General features: G+C 50.2%; 1 protein-coding gene and 13 non-coding genes across 14 annotated transcripts in view; 1 reads left to right on the top strand and 13 right to left on the bottom strand.

The window, feature by feature from the left end:
- The window catches only part of DNAJC5B (DnaJ heat shock protein family (Hsp40) member C5 beta), a 38,023-nt gene that overhangs the window by 15,082 nt on the left and 2,883 nt on the right, over positions 1-20,058 (top strand). Inside the window, exons 3-4 of the mRNA XM_074847279.1 lie at positions 12,868-13,081; positions 17,090-17,264. Coding sequence (XP_074703380.1) covers positions 12,868-13,081; positions 17,090-17,264 — 389 coding nt within the window. The remainder of the gene's footprint in view (positions 1-12,867; positions 13,082-17,089; positions 17,265-20,058) is intronic.
- Positions 213-301, bottom strand: TRNAY-GUA (transfer RNA tyrosine (anticodon GUA)). Its single transcript is given in 2 exon segments — positions 213-248; positions 265-301. It is a non-coding gene; the product is annotated as a tRNA-Tyr (tRNA).
- TRNAA-AGC (transfer RNA alanine (anticodon AGC)) lies at positions 1,039-1,111 on the bottom strand. The gene has a single exon. It is a non-coding gene; the product is annotated as a tRNA-Ala (tRNA).
- Positions 1,444-1,532, bottom strand: TRNAY-GUA (transfer RNA tyrosine (anticodon GUA)). The gene is given in 2 exon segments: positions 1,444-1,479; positions 1,496-1,532. It is a non-coding gene; the product is annotated as a tRNA-Tyr (tRNA).
- Positions 2,270-2,342, bottom strand: TRNAA-AGC (transfer RNA alanine (anticodon AGC)). Its single transcript has one exon. It is a non-coding gene; the product is annotated as a tRNA-Ala (tRNA).
- Positions 2,675-2,763, bottom strand: TRNAY-GUA (transfer RNA tyrosine (anticodon GUA)). The gene is given in 2 exon segments: positions 2,675-2,710; positions 2,727-2,763. It is a non-coding gene; the product is annotated as a tRNA-Tyr (tRNA).
- TRNAA-AGC (transfer RNA alanine (anticodon AGC)) lies at positions 3,501-3,573 on the bottom strand. Its single transcript has one exon. It is a non-coding gene; the product is annotated as a tRNA-Ala (tRNA).
- TRNAY-GUA (transfer RNA tyrosine (anticodon GUA)) lies at positions 3,906-3,994 on the bottom strand. Its single transcript is given in 2 exon segments — positions 3,906-3,941; positions 3,958-3,994. It is a non-coding gene; the product is annotated as a tRNA-Tyr (tRNA).
- TRNAA-AGC (transfer RNA alanine (anticodon AGC)) lies at positions 4,732-4,804 on the bottom strand. The gene has a single exon. It is a non-coding gene; the product is annotated as a tRNA-Ala (tRNA).
- TRNAY-GUA (transfer RNA tyrosine (anticodon GUA)) lies at positions 5,137-5,225 on the bottom strand. The gene is given in 2 exon segments: positions 5,137-5,172; positions 5,189-5,225. It is a non-coding gene; the product is annotated as a tRNA-Tyr (tRNA).
- On the bottom strand, positions 5,963-6,035 carry TRNAA-AGC (transfer RNA alanine (anticodon AGC)). The gene has a single exon. It is a non-coding gene; the product is annotated as a tRNA-Ala (tRNA).
- On the bottom strand, positions 6,368-6,456 carry TRNAY-GUA (transfer RNA tyrosine (anticodon GUA)). The gene is given in 2 exon segments: positions 6,368-6,403; positions 6,420-6,456. It is a non-coding gene; the product is annotated as a tRNA-Tyr (tRNA).
- TRNAY-GUA (transfer RNA tyrosine (anticodon GUA)) lies at positions 7,599-7,687 on the bottom strand. Its single transcript is given in 2 exon segments — positions 7,599-7,634; positions 7,651-7,687. It is a non-coding gene; the product is annotated as a tRNA-Tyr (tRNA).
- TRNAY-GUA (transfer RNA tyrosine (anticodon GUA)) lies at positions 8,830-8,918 on the bottom strand. Its single transcript is given in 2 exon segments — positions 8,830-8,865; positions 8,882-8,918. It is a non-coding gene; the product is annotated as a tRNA-Tyr (tRNA).

The following is a 20,058-nucleotide window of genomic DNA, read 5'->3' as shown; positions in this document are numbered from 1 at the left end:
ACACTCACTTCCCTGTTGGAGGCGACCCCTGACAAGCCCAGTGCTCGCGTGCCACCATCCCCTGCGCAGGGTTCAGCCCAAACTGCCTTGGGTGGTGCTCTTCCCCACCTCAAGCAAGAGCTCAAGGCTGGGCAGCCCTTGAAGGGGAGCCAGCCGGGCAGGGCCAAAAAGGCAGAGGTGCCGCAGGGCCTGGGCCAGAGCCAAAAGGGCGCTCCTTCGAGCCGGAGTTGAACCAGCGACCTAAGGATGGCCGTGCAAGGGAGCCTACAGTCCTCCGCTCTACCAGCTGAGCTATCGAAGGAATCACGGGGCTCTGCCCACTGCCTCGCCCATCACACACTCATCCAACACGTCCCTATCCGCAGCGCACTATCACGCCTCTAGTCCAGCATCCCGCTTCAGACAGACTCAGCTCCATCATCGCGCTCCCTTGCTCAACCCTAGAGCCCGTCAATTCACGCAAACCCACGGACAAAAAAACTCCACGGGCTCCTTGCACGTCATCTTCTACAGCTGGACTCTCCTCAGGGCCAAAAGGAGCTTACCCATACCCTGCTGCAGCTTCCCTCACTTCAGTTTCACCGTGCTGCCTTTTGCCCTCGGATCAAGCACCAGACAAATGGACAGACATTCCTCGACACAGTAACCTAATCCTACGAGCTGGCAGGTCGTGCAGAAGCTCTCTGATCCTCTCGTTCTCCAAGGTGAACTTGCCCACTGTCCTCAGCCCATCCTCCAAGACAAACCCCTCCATTCCCTGAGCTTTTTGGTGGCCCTGCGCTGAGGTTGCTCCATTTCATTGATCTCCTCCCTCTACGGGGGAGCTGGACACAGTACCGAGGAGGACATCTGGTGACTGTCAAGCAAAGAGGGAGAAAATCAATTCCTCTGCTAAACTGCCCGTACTGCTCTTGATAGAGCCCTGCATGTCGTCCTCCTCCATAAAGCCTGGGCACACCATGTTCTCCCCACAGCCCCCGGAGGACAGAGGGCCCCAGGCCAAGGGCCCTGTGTCCAGGCAAGGGGAACGAAAAGCGTTGGAGAATGCGGGCATCGATCCCGCTGCCTCTCACATGCTAAGCGAGCGCTCTACCACTTGAGCTAATTCCCCAGCCCACAGCCTCTGCCTGAGGTCCTCTCCCTGCCCAGGCAGCCAGCCCTGACCCAGGCTGCCCTGCACCCAAAGCCCGGGCCTCCCATTGGCTTCGCTCTCACACCCCCACCAACTCACACACTCACTTCCCTGTTGGAGGCGACCCCTGACAAGCCCAGTGCTCGCGTGCCACCATCCCCTGCGCAGGGTTCAGCCCAAACTGCCTTGGGTGGTGCTCTTCCCCACCTCAAGCAAGAGCTCAAGGCTGGGCAGCCCTTGAAGGGGAGCCAGCCGGGCAGGGCCAAAAAGGCAGAGGTGCCGCAGGGCCTGGGCCAGAGCCAAAAGGGCGCTCCTTCGAGCCGGAGTTGAACCAGCGACCTAAGGATGGCCGTGCAAGGGAGCCTACAGTCCTCCGCTCTACCAGCTGAGCTATCGAAGGAATCACGGGGCTCTGCCCACTGCCTCGCCCATCACACACTCATCCAACACGTCCCTATCCGCAGCGCACTATCACGCCTCTAGTCCAGCATCCCGCTTCAGACAGACTCAGCTCCATCATCGCGCTCCCTTGCTCGACCCTAGAGCCCGTCAATTCACGCAAACCCACGGACAAAAAAACTCCACGGGCTCCTTGCACGTCATCTTCTACAGCTGGACTCTCCTCAGGGCCAAAAGGAGCTTACCCATACCCTGCTGCAGCTTCCCTCACTTCAGTTTCACCGTGCTGCCTTTTGCCCTCGGATCAAGCACCAGACAAATGGACAGACATTCCTCGACACAGTAACCTAATCCTACGAGCTGGCAGGTCGTGCAGAAGCTCTCTGATCCTCTCGTTCTCCAAGGTGAACTTGCCCACTGTCCTCAGCCCATCCTCCAAGACAAACCCCTCCATTCCCTGAGCTTTTTGGTGGCCCTGCGCTGAGGTTGCTCCATTTCATTGATCTCCTCCCTCTACGGGGGAGCTGGACACAGTACCGAGGAGGACATCTGGTGACTGTCAAGCAAAGAGGGAGAAAATCAATTCCTCTGCTAAACTGCCCGTACTGCTCTTGATAGAGCCCTGCATGTCGTCCTCCTCCGTAAAGCCTGGGCACACCATGTTCTCCCCACAGCCCCCGGAGGACAGAGGGCCCCAGGCCAAGGGCCCTGTGTCCAGGCAAGGGGAACGAAAAGCGTTGGAGAATGCGGGCATCGATCCCGCTGCCTCTCACATGCTAAGCGAGCGCTCTACCACTTGAGCTAATTCCCCAGCCCACAGCCTCTGCCTGAGGTCCTCTCCCTGCCCAGGCAGCCAGCCCTGACCCAGGCTGCCCTGCACCCAAAGCCCGGGCCTCCCATTGGCTTCGCTCTCACACCCCCACCAACTCACACACTCACTTCCCTGTTGGAGGCGACCCCTGACAAGCCCAGTGCTCGCGTGCCACCATCCCCTGCGCAGGGTTCAGCCCAAACTGCCTTGGGTGGTGCTCTTCCCCACCTCAAGCAAGAGCTCAAGGCTGGGCAGCCCTTGAAGGGGAGCCAGCCGGGCAGGGCCAAAAAGGCAGAGGTGCCGCAGGGCCTGGGCCAGAGCCAAAAGGGCGCTCCTTCGAGCCGGAGTTGAACCAGCGACCTAAGGATGGCCGTGCAAGGGAGCCTACAGTCCTCCGCTCTACCAGCTGAGCTATCGAAGGAATCACGGGGCTCTGCCCACTGCCTCGCCCATCACACACTCATCCAACACGTCCCTATCCGCAGCGCACTATCACGCCTCTAGTCCAGCATCCCGCTTCAGACAGACTCAGCTCCATCATCGCGCTCCCTTGCTCGACCCTAGAGCCCGTCAATTCACGCAAACCCACGGACAAAAAAACTCCACGGGCTCCTTGCACGTCATCTTCTACAGCTGGACTCTCCTCAGGGCCAAAAGGAGCTTACCCATACCCTGCTGCAGCTTCCCTCACTTCAGTTTCACCGTGCTGCCTTTTGCCCTCGGATCAAGCACCAGACAAATGGACAGACATTCCTCGACACAGTAACCTAATCCTACGAGCTGGCAGGTCGTGCAGAAGCTCTCTGATCCTCTCGTTCTCCAAGGTGAACTTGCCCACTGTCCTCAGCCCATCCTCCAAGACAAACCCCTCCATCCCCTGAGCTTTTTGGTGGCCCTGCGCTGAGGTTGCTCCATTTCATTGATCTCCTCCCTCTACGGGGGAGCTGGACACAGTACCGAGGAGGACATCTGGTGACTGTCAAGCAAAGAGGGAGAAAATCAATTCCTCTGCTAAACTGCCCGTACTGCTCTTGATAGAGCCCTGCATGTCGTCCTCCTCCGTAAAGCCTGGGCACACCATGTTCTCCCCACAGCCCCCGGAGGACAGAGGGCCCCAGGCCAAGGGCCCTGTGTCCAGGCAAGGGGAACGAAAAGCGTTGGAGAATGCGGGCATCGATCCCGCTGCCTCTCACATGCTAAGCGAGCGCTCTACCACTTGAGCTAATTCCCCAGCCCACAGCCTCTGCCTGAGGTCCTCTCCCTGCCCAGGCAGCCAGCCCTGACCCAGGCTGCCCTGCACCCAAAGCCCGGGCCTCCCATTGGCTTCGCTCTCACACCCCCACCAACTCACACACTCACTTCCCTGTTGGAGGCGACCCCTGACAAGCCCAGTGCTCGCGTGCCACCATCCCCTGCGCAGGGTTCAGCCCAAACTGCCTTGGGTGGTGCTCTTCCCCACCTCAAGCAAGAGCTCAAGGCTGGGCAGCCCTTGAAGGGGAGCCAGCCGGGCAGGGCCAAAAAGGCAGAGGTGCCGCAGGGCCTGGGCCAGAGCCAAAAGGGCGCTCCTTCGAGCCGGAGTTGAACCAGCGACCTAAGGATGGCCGTGCAAGGGAGCCTACAGTCCTCCGCTCTACCAGCTGAGCTATCGAAGGAATCACGGGGCTCTGCCCACTGCCTCGCCCATCACACACTCATCCAACACGTCCCTATCCGCAGCGCACTATCACGCCTCTAGTCCAGCATCCCGCTTCAGACAGACTCAGCTCCATCATCGCGCTCCCTTGCTCGACCCTAGAGCCCGTCAATTCACGCAAACCCACGGACAAAAAAACTCCACGGGCTCCTTGCACGTCATCTTCTACAGCTGGACTCTCCTCAGGGCCAAAAGGAGCTTACCCATACCCTGCTGCAGCTTCCCTCACTTCAGTTTCACCGTGCTGCCTTTTGCCCTCGGATCAAGCACCAGACAAATGGACAGACATTCCTCGACACAGTAACCTAATCCTACGAGCTGGCAGGTCGTGCAGAAGCTCTCTGATCCTCTCGTTCTCCAAGGTGAACTTGCCCACTGTCCTCAGCCCATCCTCCAAGACAAACCCCTCCATCCCCTGAGCTTTTTGGTGGCCCTGCGCTGAGGTTGCTCCATTTCATTGATCTCCTCCCTCTACGGGGGAGCTGGACACAGTACCGAGGAGGACATCTGGTGACTGTCAAGCAAAGAGGGAGAAAATCAATTCCTCTGCTAAACTGCCCGTACTGCTCTTGATAGAGCCCTGCATGTCGTCCTCCTCCGTAAAGCCTGGGCACACCATGTTCTCCCCACAGCCCCCGGAGGACAGAGGGCCCCAGGCCAAGGGCCCTGTGTCCAGGCAAGGGGAACGAAAAGCGTTGGAGAATGCGGGCATCGATCCCGCTGCCTCTCACATGCTAAGCGAGCGCTCTACCACTTGAGCTAATTCCCCAGCCCACAGCCTCTGCCTGAGGTCCTCTCCCTGCCCAGGCAGCCAGCCCTGACCCAGGCTGCCCTGCACCCAAAGCCCGGGCCTCCCATTGGCTTCGCTCTCACACCCCCACCAACTCACACACTCACTTCCCTGTTGGAGGCGACCCCTGACAAGCCCAGTGCTCGCGTGCCACCATCCCCTGCGCAGGGTTCAGCCCAAACTGCCTTGGGTGGTGCTCTTCCCCACCTCAAGCAAGAGCTCAAGGCTGGGCAGCCCTTGAAGGGGAGCCAGCCGGGCAGGGCCAAAAAGGCAGAGGTGCCGCAGGGCCTGGGCCAGAGCCAAAAGGGCGCTCCTTCGAGCCGGAGTTGAACCAGCGACCTAAGGATGGCCGTGCAAGGGAGCCTACAGTCCTCCGCTCTACCAGCTGAGCTATCGAAGGAATCACGGGGCTCTGCCCACTGCCTCGCCCATCACACACTCATCCAACACGTCCCTATCCGCAGCGCACTATCACGCCTCTAGTCCAGCATCCCGCTTCAGACAGACTCAGCTCCATCATCGCGCTCCCTTGCTCGACCCTAGAGCCCGTCAATTCACGCAAACCCACGGACAAAAAAACTCCACGGGCTCCTTGCACGTCATCTTCTACAGCTGGACTCTCCTCAGGGCCAAAAGGAGCTTACCCATACCCTGCTGCAGCTTCCCTCACTTCAGTTTCACCGTGCTGCCTTTTGCCCTCGGATCAAGCACCAGACAAATGGACAGACATTCCTCGACACAGTAACCTAATCCTACGAGCTGGCAGGTCGTGCAGAAGCTCTCTGATCCTCTCGTTCTCCAAGGTGAACTTGCCCACTGTCCTCAGCCCATCCTCCAAGACAAACCCCTCCATCCCCTGAGCTTTTTGGTGGCCCTGCGCTGAGGTTGCTCCATTTCATTGATCTCCTCCCTCTACGGGGGAGCTGGACACAGTACCGAGGAGGACATCTGGTGACTGTCAAGCAAAGAGGGAGAAAATCAATTCCTCTGCTAAACTGCCCGTACTGCTCTTGATAGAGCCCTGCATGTCGTCCTCCTCCGTAAAGCCTGGGCACACCATGTTCTCCCCACAGCCCCCGGAGGACAGAGGGCCCCAGGCCAAGGGCCCTGTGTCCAGGCAAGGGGAACGAAAAGCGTTGGAGAATGCGGGCATCGATCCCGCTGCCTCTCACATGCTAAGCGAGCGCTCTACCACTTGAGCTAATTCCCCAGCCCACAGCCTCTGCCTGAGGTCCTCTCCCTGCCCAGGCAGCCAGCCCTGACCCAGGCTGCCCTGCACCCAAAGCCCGGGCCTCCCATTGGCTTCGCTCTCACACCCCCACCAACTCACACACTCACTTCCCTGTTGGAGGCGACCCCTGACAAGCCCAGTGCTCGCGTGCCACCATCCCCTGCGCAGGGTTCAGCCCAAACTGCCTTGGGTGGTGCTCTTCCCCACCTCAAGCAAGAGCTCAAGGCTGGGCAGCCCTTGAAGGGGAGCCAGCCGGGCAGGGCCAAAAAGGCAGAGGTGCCGCAGGGCCTGGGCCAGAGCCAAAAGGGCGCTCCTTCGAGCCGGAGTTGAACCAGCGACCTAAGGATGGCCGTGCAAGGGAGCCTACAGTCCTCCGCTCTACCAGCTGAGCTATCGAAGGAATCACGGGGCTCTGCCCACTGCCTCGCCCATCACACACTCATCCAACACGTCCCTATCCGCAGCGCACTATCACGCCTCTAGTCCAGCATCCCGCTTCAGACAGACTCAGCTCCATCATCGCGCTCCCTTGCTCGACCCTAGAGCCCGTCAATTCACGCAAACCCACGGACAAAAAAACTCCACGGGCTCCTTGCACGTCATCTTCTACAGCTGGACTCTCCTCAGGGCCAAAAGGAGCTTACCCATACCCTGCTGCAGCTTCCCTCACTTCAGTTTCACCGTGCTGCCTTTTGCCCTCGGATCAAGCACCAGACAAATGGACAGACATTCCTCGACACAGTAACCTAATCCTACGAGCTGGCAGGTCGTGCAGAAGCTCTCTGATCCTCTCGTTCTCCAAGGTGAACTTGCCCACTGTCCTCAGCCCATCCTCCAAGACAAACCCCTCCATTCCCTGAGCTTTTTGGTGGCCCTGCGCTGAGGTTGCTCCATTTCATTGATCTCCTCCCTCTACGGGGGAGCTGGACACAGTACCGAGGAGGACATCTGGTGACTGTCAAGCAAAGAGGGAGAAAATCAATTCCTCTGCTAAACTGCCCGTACTGCTCTTGATAGAGCCCTGCATGTCGTCCTCCTCCGTAAAGCCTGGGCACACCATGTTCTCCCCACAGCCCCCGGAGGACAGAGGGCCCCAGGCCAAGGGCCCTGTGTCCAGGCAAGGGGAACGAAAAGCGTTGGAGAATGCGGGCATCGATCCCGCTGCCTCTCACATGCTAAGCGAGCGCTCTACCACTTGAGCTAATTCCCCAGCCCACAGCCTCTGCCTGAGGTCCTCTCCCTGCCCAGGCAGCCAGCCCTGACCCAGGCTGCCCTGCACCCAAAGCCCGGGCCTCCCATTGGCTTCGCTCTCACACCCCCACCAACTCACACACTCACTTCCCTGTTGGAGGCGACCCCTGACAAGCCCAGTGCTCGCGTGCCACCATCCCCTGCGCAGGGTTCAGCCCAAACTGCCTTGGGTGGTGCTCTTCCCCACCTCAAGCAAGAGCTCAAGGCTGGGCAGCCCTTGAAGGGGAGCCAGCCGGGCAGGGCCAAAAAGGCAGAGGTGCCGCAGGGCCTGGGCCAGAGCCAAAAGGGCGCTCCTTCGAGCCGGAGTTGAACCAGCGACCTAAGGATGGCCGTGCAAGGGAGCCTACAGTCCTCCGCTCTACCAGCTGAGCTATCGAAGGAATCACGGGGCTCTGCCCACTGCCTCGCCCATCACACACTCATCCAACACGTCCCTATCCGCAGCGCACTATCACGCCTCTAGTCCAGCATCCCGCTTCAGACAGACTCAGCTCCATCATCGCGCTCCCTTGCTCAACCCTAGAGCCCGTCAATTCACGCAAACCCACGGACAAAAAAACTCCACGGGCTCCTTGCACGTCATCTTCTACAGCTGGACTCTCCTCAGGGCCAAAAGGAGCTTACCCATACCCTGCTGCAGCTTCCCTCACTTCAGTTTCACCGTGCTGCCTTTTGCCCTCGGATCAAGCACCAGACAAATGGACAGACATTCCTCGACACAGTAACCTAATCCTACGAGCTGGCAGGTCGTGCAGAAGCTCTCTGATCCTCTCGTTCTCCAAGGTGAACTTGCCCACTGTCCTCAGCCCATCCTCCAAGACAAACCCCTCCATTCCCTGAGCTTTTTGGTGGCCCTGCGCTGAGGTTGCTCCATTTCATTGATCTCCTCCCTCTACGGGGGAGCTGGACACAGTACCGAGGAGGACATCTGGTGACTGTCAAGCAAAGAGGGAGAAAATCAATTCCTCTGCTAAACTGCCCGTACTGCTCTTGATAGAGCCCTGCATGTCGTCCTCCTCCGTAAAGCCTGGGCACACCATGTTCTCCCCACAGCCCCCGGAGGACAGAGGGCCCCAGGCCAAGGGCCCTGTGTCCAGGCAAGGGGAACGAAAAGCGTTGGAGAATGCGGGCATCGATCCCGCTGCCTCTCACATGCTAAGCGAGCGCTCTACCACTTGAGCTAATTCCCCAGCCCACAGCCTCTGCCTGAGGTCCTCTCCCTGCCCAGGCAGCCAGCCCTGACCCAGGCTGCCCTGCACCCAAAGCCCGGGCCTCCCATTGGCTTCGCTCTCACACCCCCACCAACTCACACACTCACTTCCCTGTTGGAGGCGACCCCTGACAAGCCCAGTGCTCGCGTGCCACCATCCCCTGCGCAGGGTTCAGCCCAAACTGCCTTGGGTGGTGCTCTTCCCCACCTCAAGCAAGAGCTCAAGGCTGGGCAGCCCTTGAAGGGGAGCCAGCCGGGCAGGGCCAAAAAGGCAGAGGTGCCGCAGGGCCTGGGCCAGAGCCAAAAGGGCGCTCCTTCGAGCCGGAGTTGAACCAGCGACCTAAGGATGGCCGTGCAAGGGAGCCTACAGTCCTCCGCTCTACCAGCTGAGCTATCGAAGGAATCACGGGGCTCTGCCCACTGCCTCGCCCATCACACACTCATCCAACACGTCCCTATCCGCAGCGCACTATCACGCCTCTAGTCCAGCATCCCGCTTCAGACAGACTCAGCTCCATCATCGCGCTCCCTTGCTCGACCCTAGAGCCCGTCAATTCACGCAAACCCACGGACAAAAAAACTCCACGGGCTCCTTGCACGTCATCTTCTACAGCTGGACTCTCCTCAGGGCCAAAAGGAGCTTACCCATACCCTGCTGCAGCTTCCCTCACTTCAGTTTCACCGTGCTGCCTTTTGCCCTCGGATCAAGCACCAGACAAATGGACAGACATTCCTCGACACAGTAACCTAATCCTACGAGCTGGCAGGTCGTGCAGAAGCTCTCTGATCCTCTCGTTCTCCAAGGTGAACTTGCCCACTGTCCTCAGCCCATCCTCCAAGACAAACCCCTCCATCCCCTGAGCTTTTTGGTGGCCCTGCGCTGAGGTTGCTCCATTTCATTGATCTCCTCCCTCTACGGGGGAGCTGGACACAGTACCGAGGAGGACATCTGGTGACTGTCAAGCAAAGAGGGAGAAAATCAATTCCTCTGCTAAACTGCCCGTACTGCTCTTGATAGAGCCCTGCATGTCGTCCTCCTCCGTAAAGCCTGGGCACACCATGTTCTCCCCACAGCCCCCGGAGGACAGAGGGCCCCAGGCCAAGGGCCCTGTGTCCAGGCAAGGGGAACGAAAAGCGTTGGAGAATGCGGGCATCGATCCCGCTGCCTCTCACATGCTAAGCGAGCGCTCTACCACTTGAGCTAATTCCCCAGCCCACAGCCTCTGCCTGAGGTCCTCTCCCTGCCCAGGCAGCCAGCCCTGACCCAGGCTGCCCTGCACCCAAAGCCCGGGCCTCCCATTGGCTTCGCTCTCACACCCCCACCAACTCACACACTCACTTCCCTGTTGGAGGCGACCCCTGACAAGCCCAGTGCTCGCGTGCCACCATCCCCTGCGCAGGGTTCAGCCCAAACTGCCTTGGGTGGTGCTCTTCCCCACCTCAAGCAAGAGCTCAAGGCTGGGCAGCCCTTGAAGGGGAGCCAGCCGGGCAGGGCCAAAAAGGCAGAGGTGCCGCAGGGCCTGGGCCAGAGCCAAAAGGGCGCTCCTTCGAGCCGGAGTTGAACCAGCGACCTAAGGATGGCCGTGCAAGGGAGCCTACAGTCCTCCGCTCTACCAGCTGAGCTGTCGACGGAATGAGAAGTCTCTGTCTGCCACTCTTTTATACTTCATAGTACAACCATATCTCACAATATACAACATGTTTTCTTGCTTTCAAAATGTTTCTCCCCCTGCATACATATACCCTCATTAGACCTAGCCCTGCAGCACCATCTGCCCTGGTCTCACCTCTCATGCTAAGCCTTGCTCTGACAGATATGCTGAGCGTATTTTTCTACTTCATTTCTGTGAGTGCCCTCTTGTGGGATGGCTATTTCTATCCTTGTCACTTTTCTCTCCAAACACATCAGATTGCTTGCTGCTGTAAGGGTTGAAATGGTCAGTGGTCCCAAGTTGGTTAAGGAGAAGACCATTTATCATATGAAAAATCTGAATGGACATAAATCCATGTGTTTGGTATGGGACAACACACTCCTGTGTTTGTTTCACTCTTCAGTTTTCGTCTTCTTTTCTCTCTACTCATAATGAACCACAATTATCACATAACTAGGCATGTCACTTTTCCAGGGACCCACAGGGAAGCTTCTATAGAGCTGATACTTCATGTTATGTCACACAGTTTTTGTCTTTAATTTTGTTGTTTCTTGGGTTGAACCTAACGCAGCCCTTTTTCTCACTCCTATGAATTGCACTACCAGTATATAGATTTCTTTCCCATTACTAAATAATCTCAAATTAGTAAATGTCATCTAGGCGTGCAGGGATTTATTTTGTTAATGTTCTATTTTTAGTGATGACAGTTTTCCCAATATCAAAATAAGAACATATCTCATCTTTAGTTAACTTTACTATGTTGAAAGTAATTCTGTTAGTATTCTAAAACAGTATTAAGTAAAGTGAGTGTGCAACTAATATTTTTCACCTTTTCAAAACTACATTTTATTCAAATCCTGATTTTTTTATTAGATTGTTTAGGATATGGAGAAGGCAGGAGATGTCTTTGTGTCTATAAGAAAAGAAAGGCTAGAGATTGATTGTCTGATGCCTGCAATCACACATGGGTGTTGAAAGCATTACCTCTCCCATTTTTTTTAAAATTCTAATTGCTGGGGTTTGATTTCAGCTAAGAAAAGGGATAAATTGCATAAGCTACTTAAATACTTGGATGGCACATAATGTCATTAGTCATGCAAGACTTAGCTTGTTTTTCCAGTTCTCCTATTTCAACTTTTATTATGTTTAAGGTACCACATGTTAAATATGACTGAAAATTTATGTTCAAGGTACCACATTCACAGTATATTAAATATGACTGAATGTGAAGCCCTTCATGTTATCAGAGACTTGTTTAAGGAGTTTTTTATGATGTATGAGAAGATTACTTGAGTTCAGCATACAGAACTGAAGAGATTGTTGGCAGAGGCTGTTCCCAGGCTCATATCAGTCTTGATATTGTCAGAATGTCTCCGAGGTAGGAACTGTCATCAGGAGCAAAGCAGTTACATTTTACTAGGGGAATAACCTGTACTGGGACTTCAATGGAATGTCAAGCAGGACTCCACTCTGAAGATAGATTTGTTAAAGGAAGTGCGGGCACACTGCCTTCACACCACAAATAATATTTTGGGTCATAATAGTCAGGGCTAGCTCCTGAAACACTTGGAGAGAGTATTTACAAAATGCAACATAGCTTGACTGAGGTGAGAATCACAAGATTTAAAGCACTACTAAATCACTTTTGATGCCACTAGAGGTCAGCACTAGTCATTAAATATATGTCCTGGAAAAATCTTGTTGCCAGTTCTTCAAAGGGAGTGGAGATTTTTTTAAAAGATACACTTCTGTCTATGCTTGTTTTGCAAGTACATGTGAGCTCATACTGCCAGTGCTTCAACATGGTTGGAAGCAAACCCTTTCTTCTCTCAGCTGTGCTTCCCCAGTGCTGTCCATGAGCCAACAGTCCCACACTGTTCCTCTCAAGCTGCACCTGTCCTCAGATGCTATAGCACTGAATACAGGGGAGAAAGGCAGGACCTTTGTCCTAGCAAAGGTTTCATACCAGCATAAACAGTCCAGACCAGTTAACCATCAGCTTCCACTGCTTTAAGGATTGTCTCACAAGTACAGCAGTGGGGAATTAGACCCAAAGACAGGCACTTGAAATGGAAGCTAACTCACTATGCTTCTCCACCTTGTGCTTCAGAAAGATGCTTCCTTTCTATTGCAACTCCTAAGTGTGTTTTCCACCATCACTGCCTGGACTTCTGCAAACACAAGACACTGTTTAAAAATTTTTAATATAGCTACTATGGATAGGCAATTGAATACAGGATTTCCTTTGGTATAAAGAAGATGATGGGATAAGCAGTGTGATAGTCATGTTTTTAAAGAACCTTTAAAAAATCTTTATCTTTGTTGAAACCTGCTAAATGATGCAAATCAATTGGCAATCATAATGCAACAAATGCCTGTGATTTATTATCATGCTGCAATCTGTGCTTTCAGCATATATCACTGGCTCCTTTAACATGGTAGCTGACTCAGTATCAATACACGAAGTTCATACTCAGGGTAATAGGAACACCTCTTTTACCAAAACTTTCATGTTCAGTCACTTTTTCTTCTACTGAATACATCAGATCTGGAAAAAGAGAAGGCTGTAAACACAGTTCAGAGTGATTATATCTCTATTAAAGTATTTTGTAATGTTTTATAAGTGTCTGTATATGTGCACACATACAGCTAACTTATTTTCTTTCCATTTTGTTTTTTTTTTTTTTTCATGTTTAAGAAAACTGGCTCTGAAATATCATCCCGACAAGAATCCGGACAATCCAGAGGCTGCAGAAAAATTTAAAGAGATCAACAATGCTCATGCAACACTGACTGATCTGTCCAAGAGAAACATTTATGACAAGTATGGATCATTAGGGCTCTATGTGGCAGAACAGTTTGGTGAGGAAAATGTTAACACATACTTCATGCTGTCAAGCTGGTGGGCAAAGGTAAGCTGTTTTTTCTGTTGGAAAACAAATGTTACAATGCACACAGACAATTACATACACAAGGAAGCCCCTGAAAAACATGGTCTCTCTACAGGCTTAACAAATAGTAGGATCTGAATCTAAAGAGCTACTAAAAGCTTAATTAAACAAAAACATTATTTGGAAAATCAACAGTGGCAGAATGTAACATAAGCTCAGAATAGTGCTAATATAGAATATTTTCTTCTCCTTTTTAACTTGGTAAATAGTTAAATGTTTTGTAACACTTTCAGACATTAATTAGATTTGAATCTAGTGCTCCAGGTTAATTTTGACTTTCTTTTCAGTAATGACTAAATAAAAATGACTCATTGTTCAAATACAAGAAGTCCCACTTATGTGACAACCAGTTAATAAGTTATTACAGTACAAATTTAGCTGTGTTCTTTGCTATATATAGTACACAGCGTAAGTAAGCAATAATAATACATAACAGTCGGTGATTATGGTGTCATATATGTGCCCTGGTGAGCAGGTGAGAGAAAGGAAGTGGAAGAAAAGGTGAGAAGGGTGGAGTGGAGGAAAAGAGTAGGAAAGGAAGAGAATGATATGTCAGAAACTAGCATATTGCTCAAGGAAAAACTCATCACGGCTTATTCTAATCATAAAGGAGTTGTGTTCATGTGCTCTCTTATGTCACTGGCATCCTCTGATGTTTGCCTACATCAAATTTGAGTGTTTCTGCAAATACTGGAATGTTACAGAAATGTAACAAACCAACAGAACTGCAAATGTGCAAAATCCATCATGTCCCCACTTATTTCCAGCAGCAGAAGCACAGGAAAGCAAGGACTCCGCTGGAATACATTGGAAAATGATCTGTACTGTGTGAAGCAAGCACGCTGATAGCTTTGATCTGAGAAGCGTGGAACATGGATTCCTGTGTTCAGCACAGATCAGGCCAGTGCTTCACTGCCCCACAGTCCCCTTTCAAACTGGGAAGTCACTTGGGCACTTTGTGGGTCTGAGATGCTATAATTTGTCTGCTGAATCAGGATGAGACAGAAGCTGCTCAAATAAAGAACAGTGAATGAAAGTCATGAATGAGATACTGGTGTTTAAACGACACTTGCAAAGGTGCGGTTGCACCCTCAGAAGCAGGCTGGAGGCTGCCTGCTTGCAGCTGCTGTAGCTGACTCCTGCTGCAGGCTGGATGCCCCACCACAGTTGCTGTCTTCTCCTGCTGGATCATTCCCTCTTTTCTTTGCTTTCCACCATCTCCTTCAGCCTCTTTGTCACAGTTCAGGTGCCAAGAAGCATTGCCTTAGAGCTGAGAGAGCAGCAGTGTTACAGTCTTGGTAAACAAGGTTTTCTTCACTGTTTGCTGCTTTTTTAGCTTTTATTTCCTCTTCTGCTTGCTGATCTTTAATGGAGATTTTATTAAGTATGAAATCCTCTGTGGTTAGAAAATCAGGAACAGACATAAGCACTGTGACTTTGACTCATAAGGAGAGCAGTGGAGAGTAGTACAGAGAGAAGCTAATAAGTCCCTAACAGCTAAAGAAGGAATGTGTAGATTGTTTCGAGAGCGCTGTATCCCAGAGGTGAGATGTGATATGCTGAATACCCCAGCAAAAGTAATCAGTGCTTCCTGGTTTTTAAGAATTCTGTACAAAAAAATCAAAAATATGCATATAGACTCATCTAAGGATTGTCATAGCTGGTCTCTCTATCCCTCCCCCAACCTAAAATATTGCCACCTCCAAAGCATAAACAGGTCACTAAGTGGTTTTTTGCAAGCTGAGCTCACTATTCCTTATCTCTTCTTAACTCATGCACAAATGCTGGGTCAGTTTCAGGTTTTTGTATTGGCCGTCATACTACTATTTGAGTCTGAGGCAACATCTGCAGATGACCTCTGGATCCCTAATTTCCTCCGTTCTGGTAGAAGACAGTAGGGACCACAGCTTTTGCCTGTTCTCTTTCTCTTCAACTACAAACATTCCTGGTAAATTTTCTTCCTGGGCACACTCAGAAAATCTGACAATTGTGAGAAGGTGTATCATTAGAAGTAAGGAAACTCAAATGAAAGGAGAAATGCAAAGTGAAAATTACTTTTTTTCAGAGTGACAGACTTCTTAACAAGCATATTACACTGACATACACATACATACTGACATGGGTAATGGGAACTTTTAACTGCTTCTCCACTGGCAGGCATAGGGGTTGTTCATTTAACTGTTTTAGCAAAATGCAATTCTCCCTCTACCATGAAGACAGTTTACTGATCACATCAATAAACTGATTCTTGATTTACCAACTATGATAATATAAGCACAAGAAATCTTGAAACATTTAAGGTATCATGAATAAATTCAAGTATTTTTTCCCTCTATACACTTTTATTCTGTCTTCTTTCATTCTATCCATTGCGGTGATTTGTTCTCCATTATGGCACTCAGATAACTTATTTTAGGGGCTACAGCATTTAGAACAGTTTTGGGTGTCCATTGGAAAGAAAACATTTGAAAACAAAAAGTCAGAGTCCTTCTTTTCATTTAAAACCACCTTGCTCAGTCTTGATACATGCCTATATTAATATTACTGCCATTACTTTGAATACCTTCAAAGATGCTCCAGTCAACCCCCACTAACATTGCCTGAGACATGCATACATAACTGAGTGTTATTTGCATATCTTCATTGTCAAAGTTTGACAATATCCTGACATTTGTGCTTGCTTTCTTCCTCAGTGGCATGTTTTCTTATGAATATAACGAATAGTTAGTAAAAGGCAGACTGTGTAACTGTAATGCTAAAGCCTGGCTATACCTCCAACCTATATATACCTGGTGTCCACATAGCTGTGCTGGCTTTACATACTCGTTCCACATATCAGCTTTGATTCACTTTTCAGGAATGTTACTGGCTTTCCTTTGCTCTTACACTGCTATGTCCATGAAGAGACGTGGAGGTTTCTCCTTCGCCACAAACATCTCAGTGCAGGCCTGGATCCACCCCGGGTCAGGAGCCAGGCTGCCATCATGCCCCTGTGGAGCATGGGGTGGCAATGCCAGCCTAGGGACTCCCTTCCTGCAACCCCCCATGCCGTTGCTGTGACGCAGCATGCAGCTCCCAGTGCGAGCAGCTGTGGAGCTGTGCTGGGAACCCAGGCAGTGACCTGGTCTGGAGGAAGAAAACCTCTGTAAATTAAAGTTTTCTGGATGTTGAATCTGGCCGGGATCTCTGATCTCAGCCCCAGGCAGTTGTGCTGGCTCTGCTGAAGCCTCCATCCTCTGTGCTGCAGGGACAGGAATGAGCAGAGGACGATGCAGGTGGCAACTTCTTGCCACCTGAGTCCCCAGATCAAGAAACCACAGCCAGAGTCTAATTTAGGAGTTGTCACCTGTGTGCTTCTGAACAGGCTAATGGGGAGAGACACCCCCAACAGGCAATTCAAATCCTCCTGGGGCTGAATCACCCACTGGAAAGGCTTTTAACTTGCCATTGACTATGTGGGGAGCCCACCAGGGCTACAGTCCTAATTTGGATGCCTTAGTTCAGTGCCTGAAGTTATGTGGGTCTTCGCTTCTTCTTCTTTTGGCTTTGTTATTGACAAGAACCTGCCAGTAAATAAGTGTTTGTGAAAACGATCTTGGGCAAATGAGTCATTTTTAAGATGGAAATGAGTCATTTTAAGGTGGGTAGGGTTTTGCATACCGCCTGGAAGTTTTTTCCGAGGGCCATCAGCTGAAGACAGACTTTAAAAATTTGAGCATGTGGGGGTCTGCTGGTTGGTGTCTTCTTTGTGGACATGGTCCTGAGTGGCAAGTAGGAGCTCGTGGGTGAGGAGGACTTTGGAAGATCTGGCTCTTGTTCAGGCACTTGACGAGCGGCTGGACTCCTCTGAGTGCCAAGAACTTGGGAACCAGAGTTCCTTTGACAATCTGCCTTCAGCTGTAAGAGGCTGCCACGAGTTTGAGGAAGGTCATTGCTCACAGGGTTTTCCTCCCACTGTGTTTAACCCAGGGCCTGTTTGCAGTCTGTGGCCTGCTGACGGGCTGCTACCTCTGCTGCTGCTTCTGCTGCTGCTTCAACTGCTGCTGTGGAAAGTGTAAACCCAAAGCACCCGAAGGGGAAGAGCAGGAGTTTTGTGTGTCTCCGGAAGATTTGGAAGAGCAAATTAAGAATGACATGGAAAGAGGTGTGTATTATAGGGGCTTACTGTGTGGCAAAGCTGTTCAAAACAATCTTTAAAGCCTGTAGGCCAGATGTTCTCCTCACGATGCTGTGGCTGCTTCCAAACAGCAGTGGAGACATGCCAATTCACTCTAGGTAACACCATGACCTGATGTATTTCCCAAGTTGTGTGTTAATGAAAAACTAAACTTATGGCACTAACAATTAAATATCTCCTGTATCTCTTATCACTTAAACATTAGAAGTCTCAGGACTTTTCTTAAGAGATGATGTTCACCCTTTAGTCCCCAAGCCCACGTCACTTCATATACTAGATCCTGTACTTATACATTAGGCCCTGCCAGGACTGGTGCTTGCCTCATCTGATCTGCCAGAATAAGCTGTCATTTGGGTTTTATTGATGTAAAATTGATCGCTGACTGTCATCTGTATGGGACTTGAATGGGACTAACTGTACCCATTCAAGAAACGTCTTCAAAAAAGGATGCAAAGTTTCCAGCAGTCAGGTTGTGCAGTAACCTAAGAGAGTTTGCATGGGAGCTGCTACGGTCCTGCCCCTCTCCCGTCCAGTGCCCGAGCTGCTCGCTGTCTTCTACACTGGCAGTACCAATTGTGCTGCCTTACCAGGAGGCACACCTTGGATACAATCCAGGTGAAAACTAATCCTCTTAGAAATGTGTATAGTTCCATGCCCATTTAACTCCCTGCTGTGCTTCATGGTGGGGCAGGCCGAGTGTTAACGACAACTCAAAGAAGGGAGCAAGAGTGCCCAGCTGGGAACACAGGCTGGGGGCAGTGGGACTCTCTTTGCAGCAGGTCACCCTCTTTTCTTGGCCTAGCCCCATCCCCCCAGCTGCACGCTCAGGTTTTGGCTATACCAGAGGATGATGTTGATGATTTCCTAATCTGGCACCGGCATGGGTTACATATTTTGAACAAAGAGCCCTGTCCTAATCTGCTGAAGTAGGGCAGAGTTTTGCCTTCATATTCAGGGGAAGCAAAAACATCTCAAACTTGTTCAATTTGGACACTTGCAGGACAGGCTGAGAGAGGCAATGGTCCTTGCTCCAGCAAAAAGAGGCCAAGGTACCAGGGTAAGACCTAGGCCACTTTTCAGTTGCAAATTTATATAAACTATGATTAGGATTACGCTTTTTTATGAGGAAGGACCTAAGCAGTCAGCTCACTCTTTTTCTCTTCCATTGTTATGGAAGGTCTTACGCTGTTATATTCTTATGTTTATTATGCTAAAATTAGCATTGCCAGATTGCAAATGTCATGTTCCCTTAGCAGGAAGAATTTTTTTCCCCCCAACTTTTCGCACAAATTTACCCTGCCATAAATATGTAACAAAACAGTTGTAGTAGTTGAAACAAATGCTATTTATATAACTGATATGCCAACGTGTGGTGGTGGTTTTAAATTGGTTTTGCCTAGAGGCGTATCAAGGTAAATACAGTCAGCTTAAAAATTGATCATACTTGATCAGTCTCTGCAAAGGCAAAAAAACCTGTTAGTCAAAACTGTATAACCACAATGCAGTATTTGAAGTAAATGTAATATACTCTATGACATTAGGCACCTGAGAAGTGCAAATCTAAAATGGGTCTTGATATTTATGGGTCTATGACACCAAAGCCAAGTTTGAAATATGAAGATAGAACTTTGAAAGATAAGAATTTTTTAATTCCGCTTTTTTTGTAATTTGGCAGGTATTTTGTTCTCTCTCAAAATCCAGCACAAAATTCCCCAGTGGCAGAAAAAAAATTCTCCCTCTTTCCAACACAGGTGGTATTTATTGATATTTAGTAATTTTTGGCTGCTTTCCTAACCCTTTACTTCCACCAAGTCTCACTGAGATATCAATTTTTAAAAATAATTTTTAAAGTTTAGCAAAGTATCAGTCTGAAAAAATAACAGAATGTGGAATTATGTGTTTTAAGTATTTTGAAGACAATATTAAATATATAAGTAGTGCCTGAAGAAAACTAGATATTTGTCCCTTTCCTACACTTCAGTCTTCCTACATTTTCCTACCAATCAAAACTAGCTTCTCTCAGTAGAGTAGAATTCTCAATATTTTAAAATTAGGTGAAAAGAGAGCAACATATCAGGAATAAAAGTAAAAACTTCATGACAGAGGATAATGTGAGCATCTTTTCTGCAGTTGAAAGGAAAATAGGCACTGCATTTAGAAAATTGAATGATGCTCAAAATGCACTTCCTCCCCCCCACCCCCAAATTTTAGGAATGCTGGCCAAAAAGATGCAGCTGACTTAGAATGGCAAAGATTGGGCTTTTCCACCAGACATTTTCAAATGTTGGGACATAGAAATGAATACTCATGCCTGTCTTTATGTAAATAATAGAAATGCTCCTGTAGGTAATTCAGAAACAAACTGTAATCGCTCCTGCAGCAGATTTCATTTTGGAAGAGGAAATCCTATTAGGATCGAAATTCTTTGCATGCCCTCTGCCCACAAACTGAGCATTCTAGCTGTTAATTAATTTCTTTGCTTCCTGCTGTCCCCAGTATCTATGTTATTGCTAGCCAGAACTTTTTTGCTAAGGTCAAAATGTAGATTCTCAAGCTAAGGTCATACTTTAATTTATCCAAATATTTTGTAGTCAGTCGTTGCTTTTCTGAGGAATGCAACATCGATAAAACATCACCATTCCTGATGCTAAAAACCTCTGAGAGTGAGTCTCCAGCAGTTGTGTTGCACTCACTGGGAACTGGGAGCTGGCCATATTGTGCAAAAGAGGCAATATGCGTGTTGTGGGAGCTGAGATTTAGA

This window comes from Strix aluco, chromosome 1 (assembly GCF_031877795.1).
Source record: "Strix aluco isolate bStrAlu1 chromosome 1, bStrAlu1.hap1, whole genome shotgun sequence".
Lineage (NCBI taxonomy): Eukaryota > Metazoa > Chordata > Aves > Strigiformes > Strigidae > Strix > Strix aluco.
The sequence above is the reverse complement of the archived record's forward strand: the minus strand, read 5'-3'. Positions and strand labels throughout refer to the sequence as shown.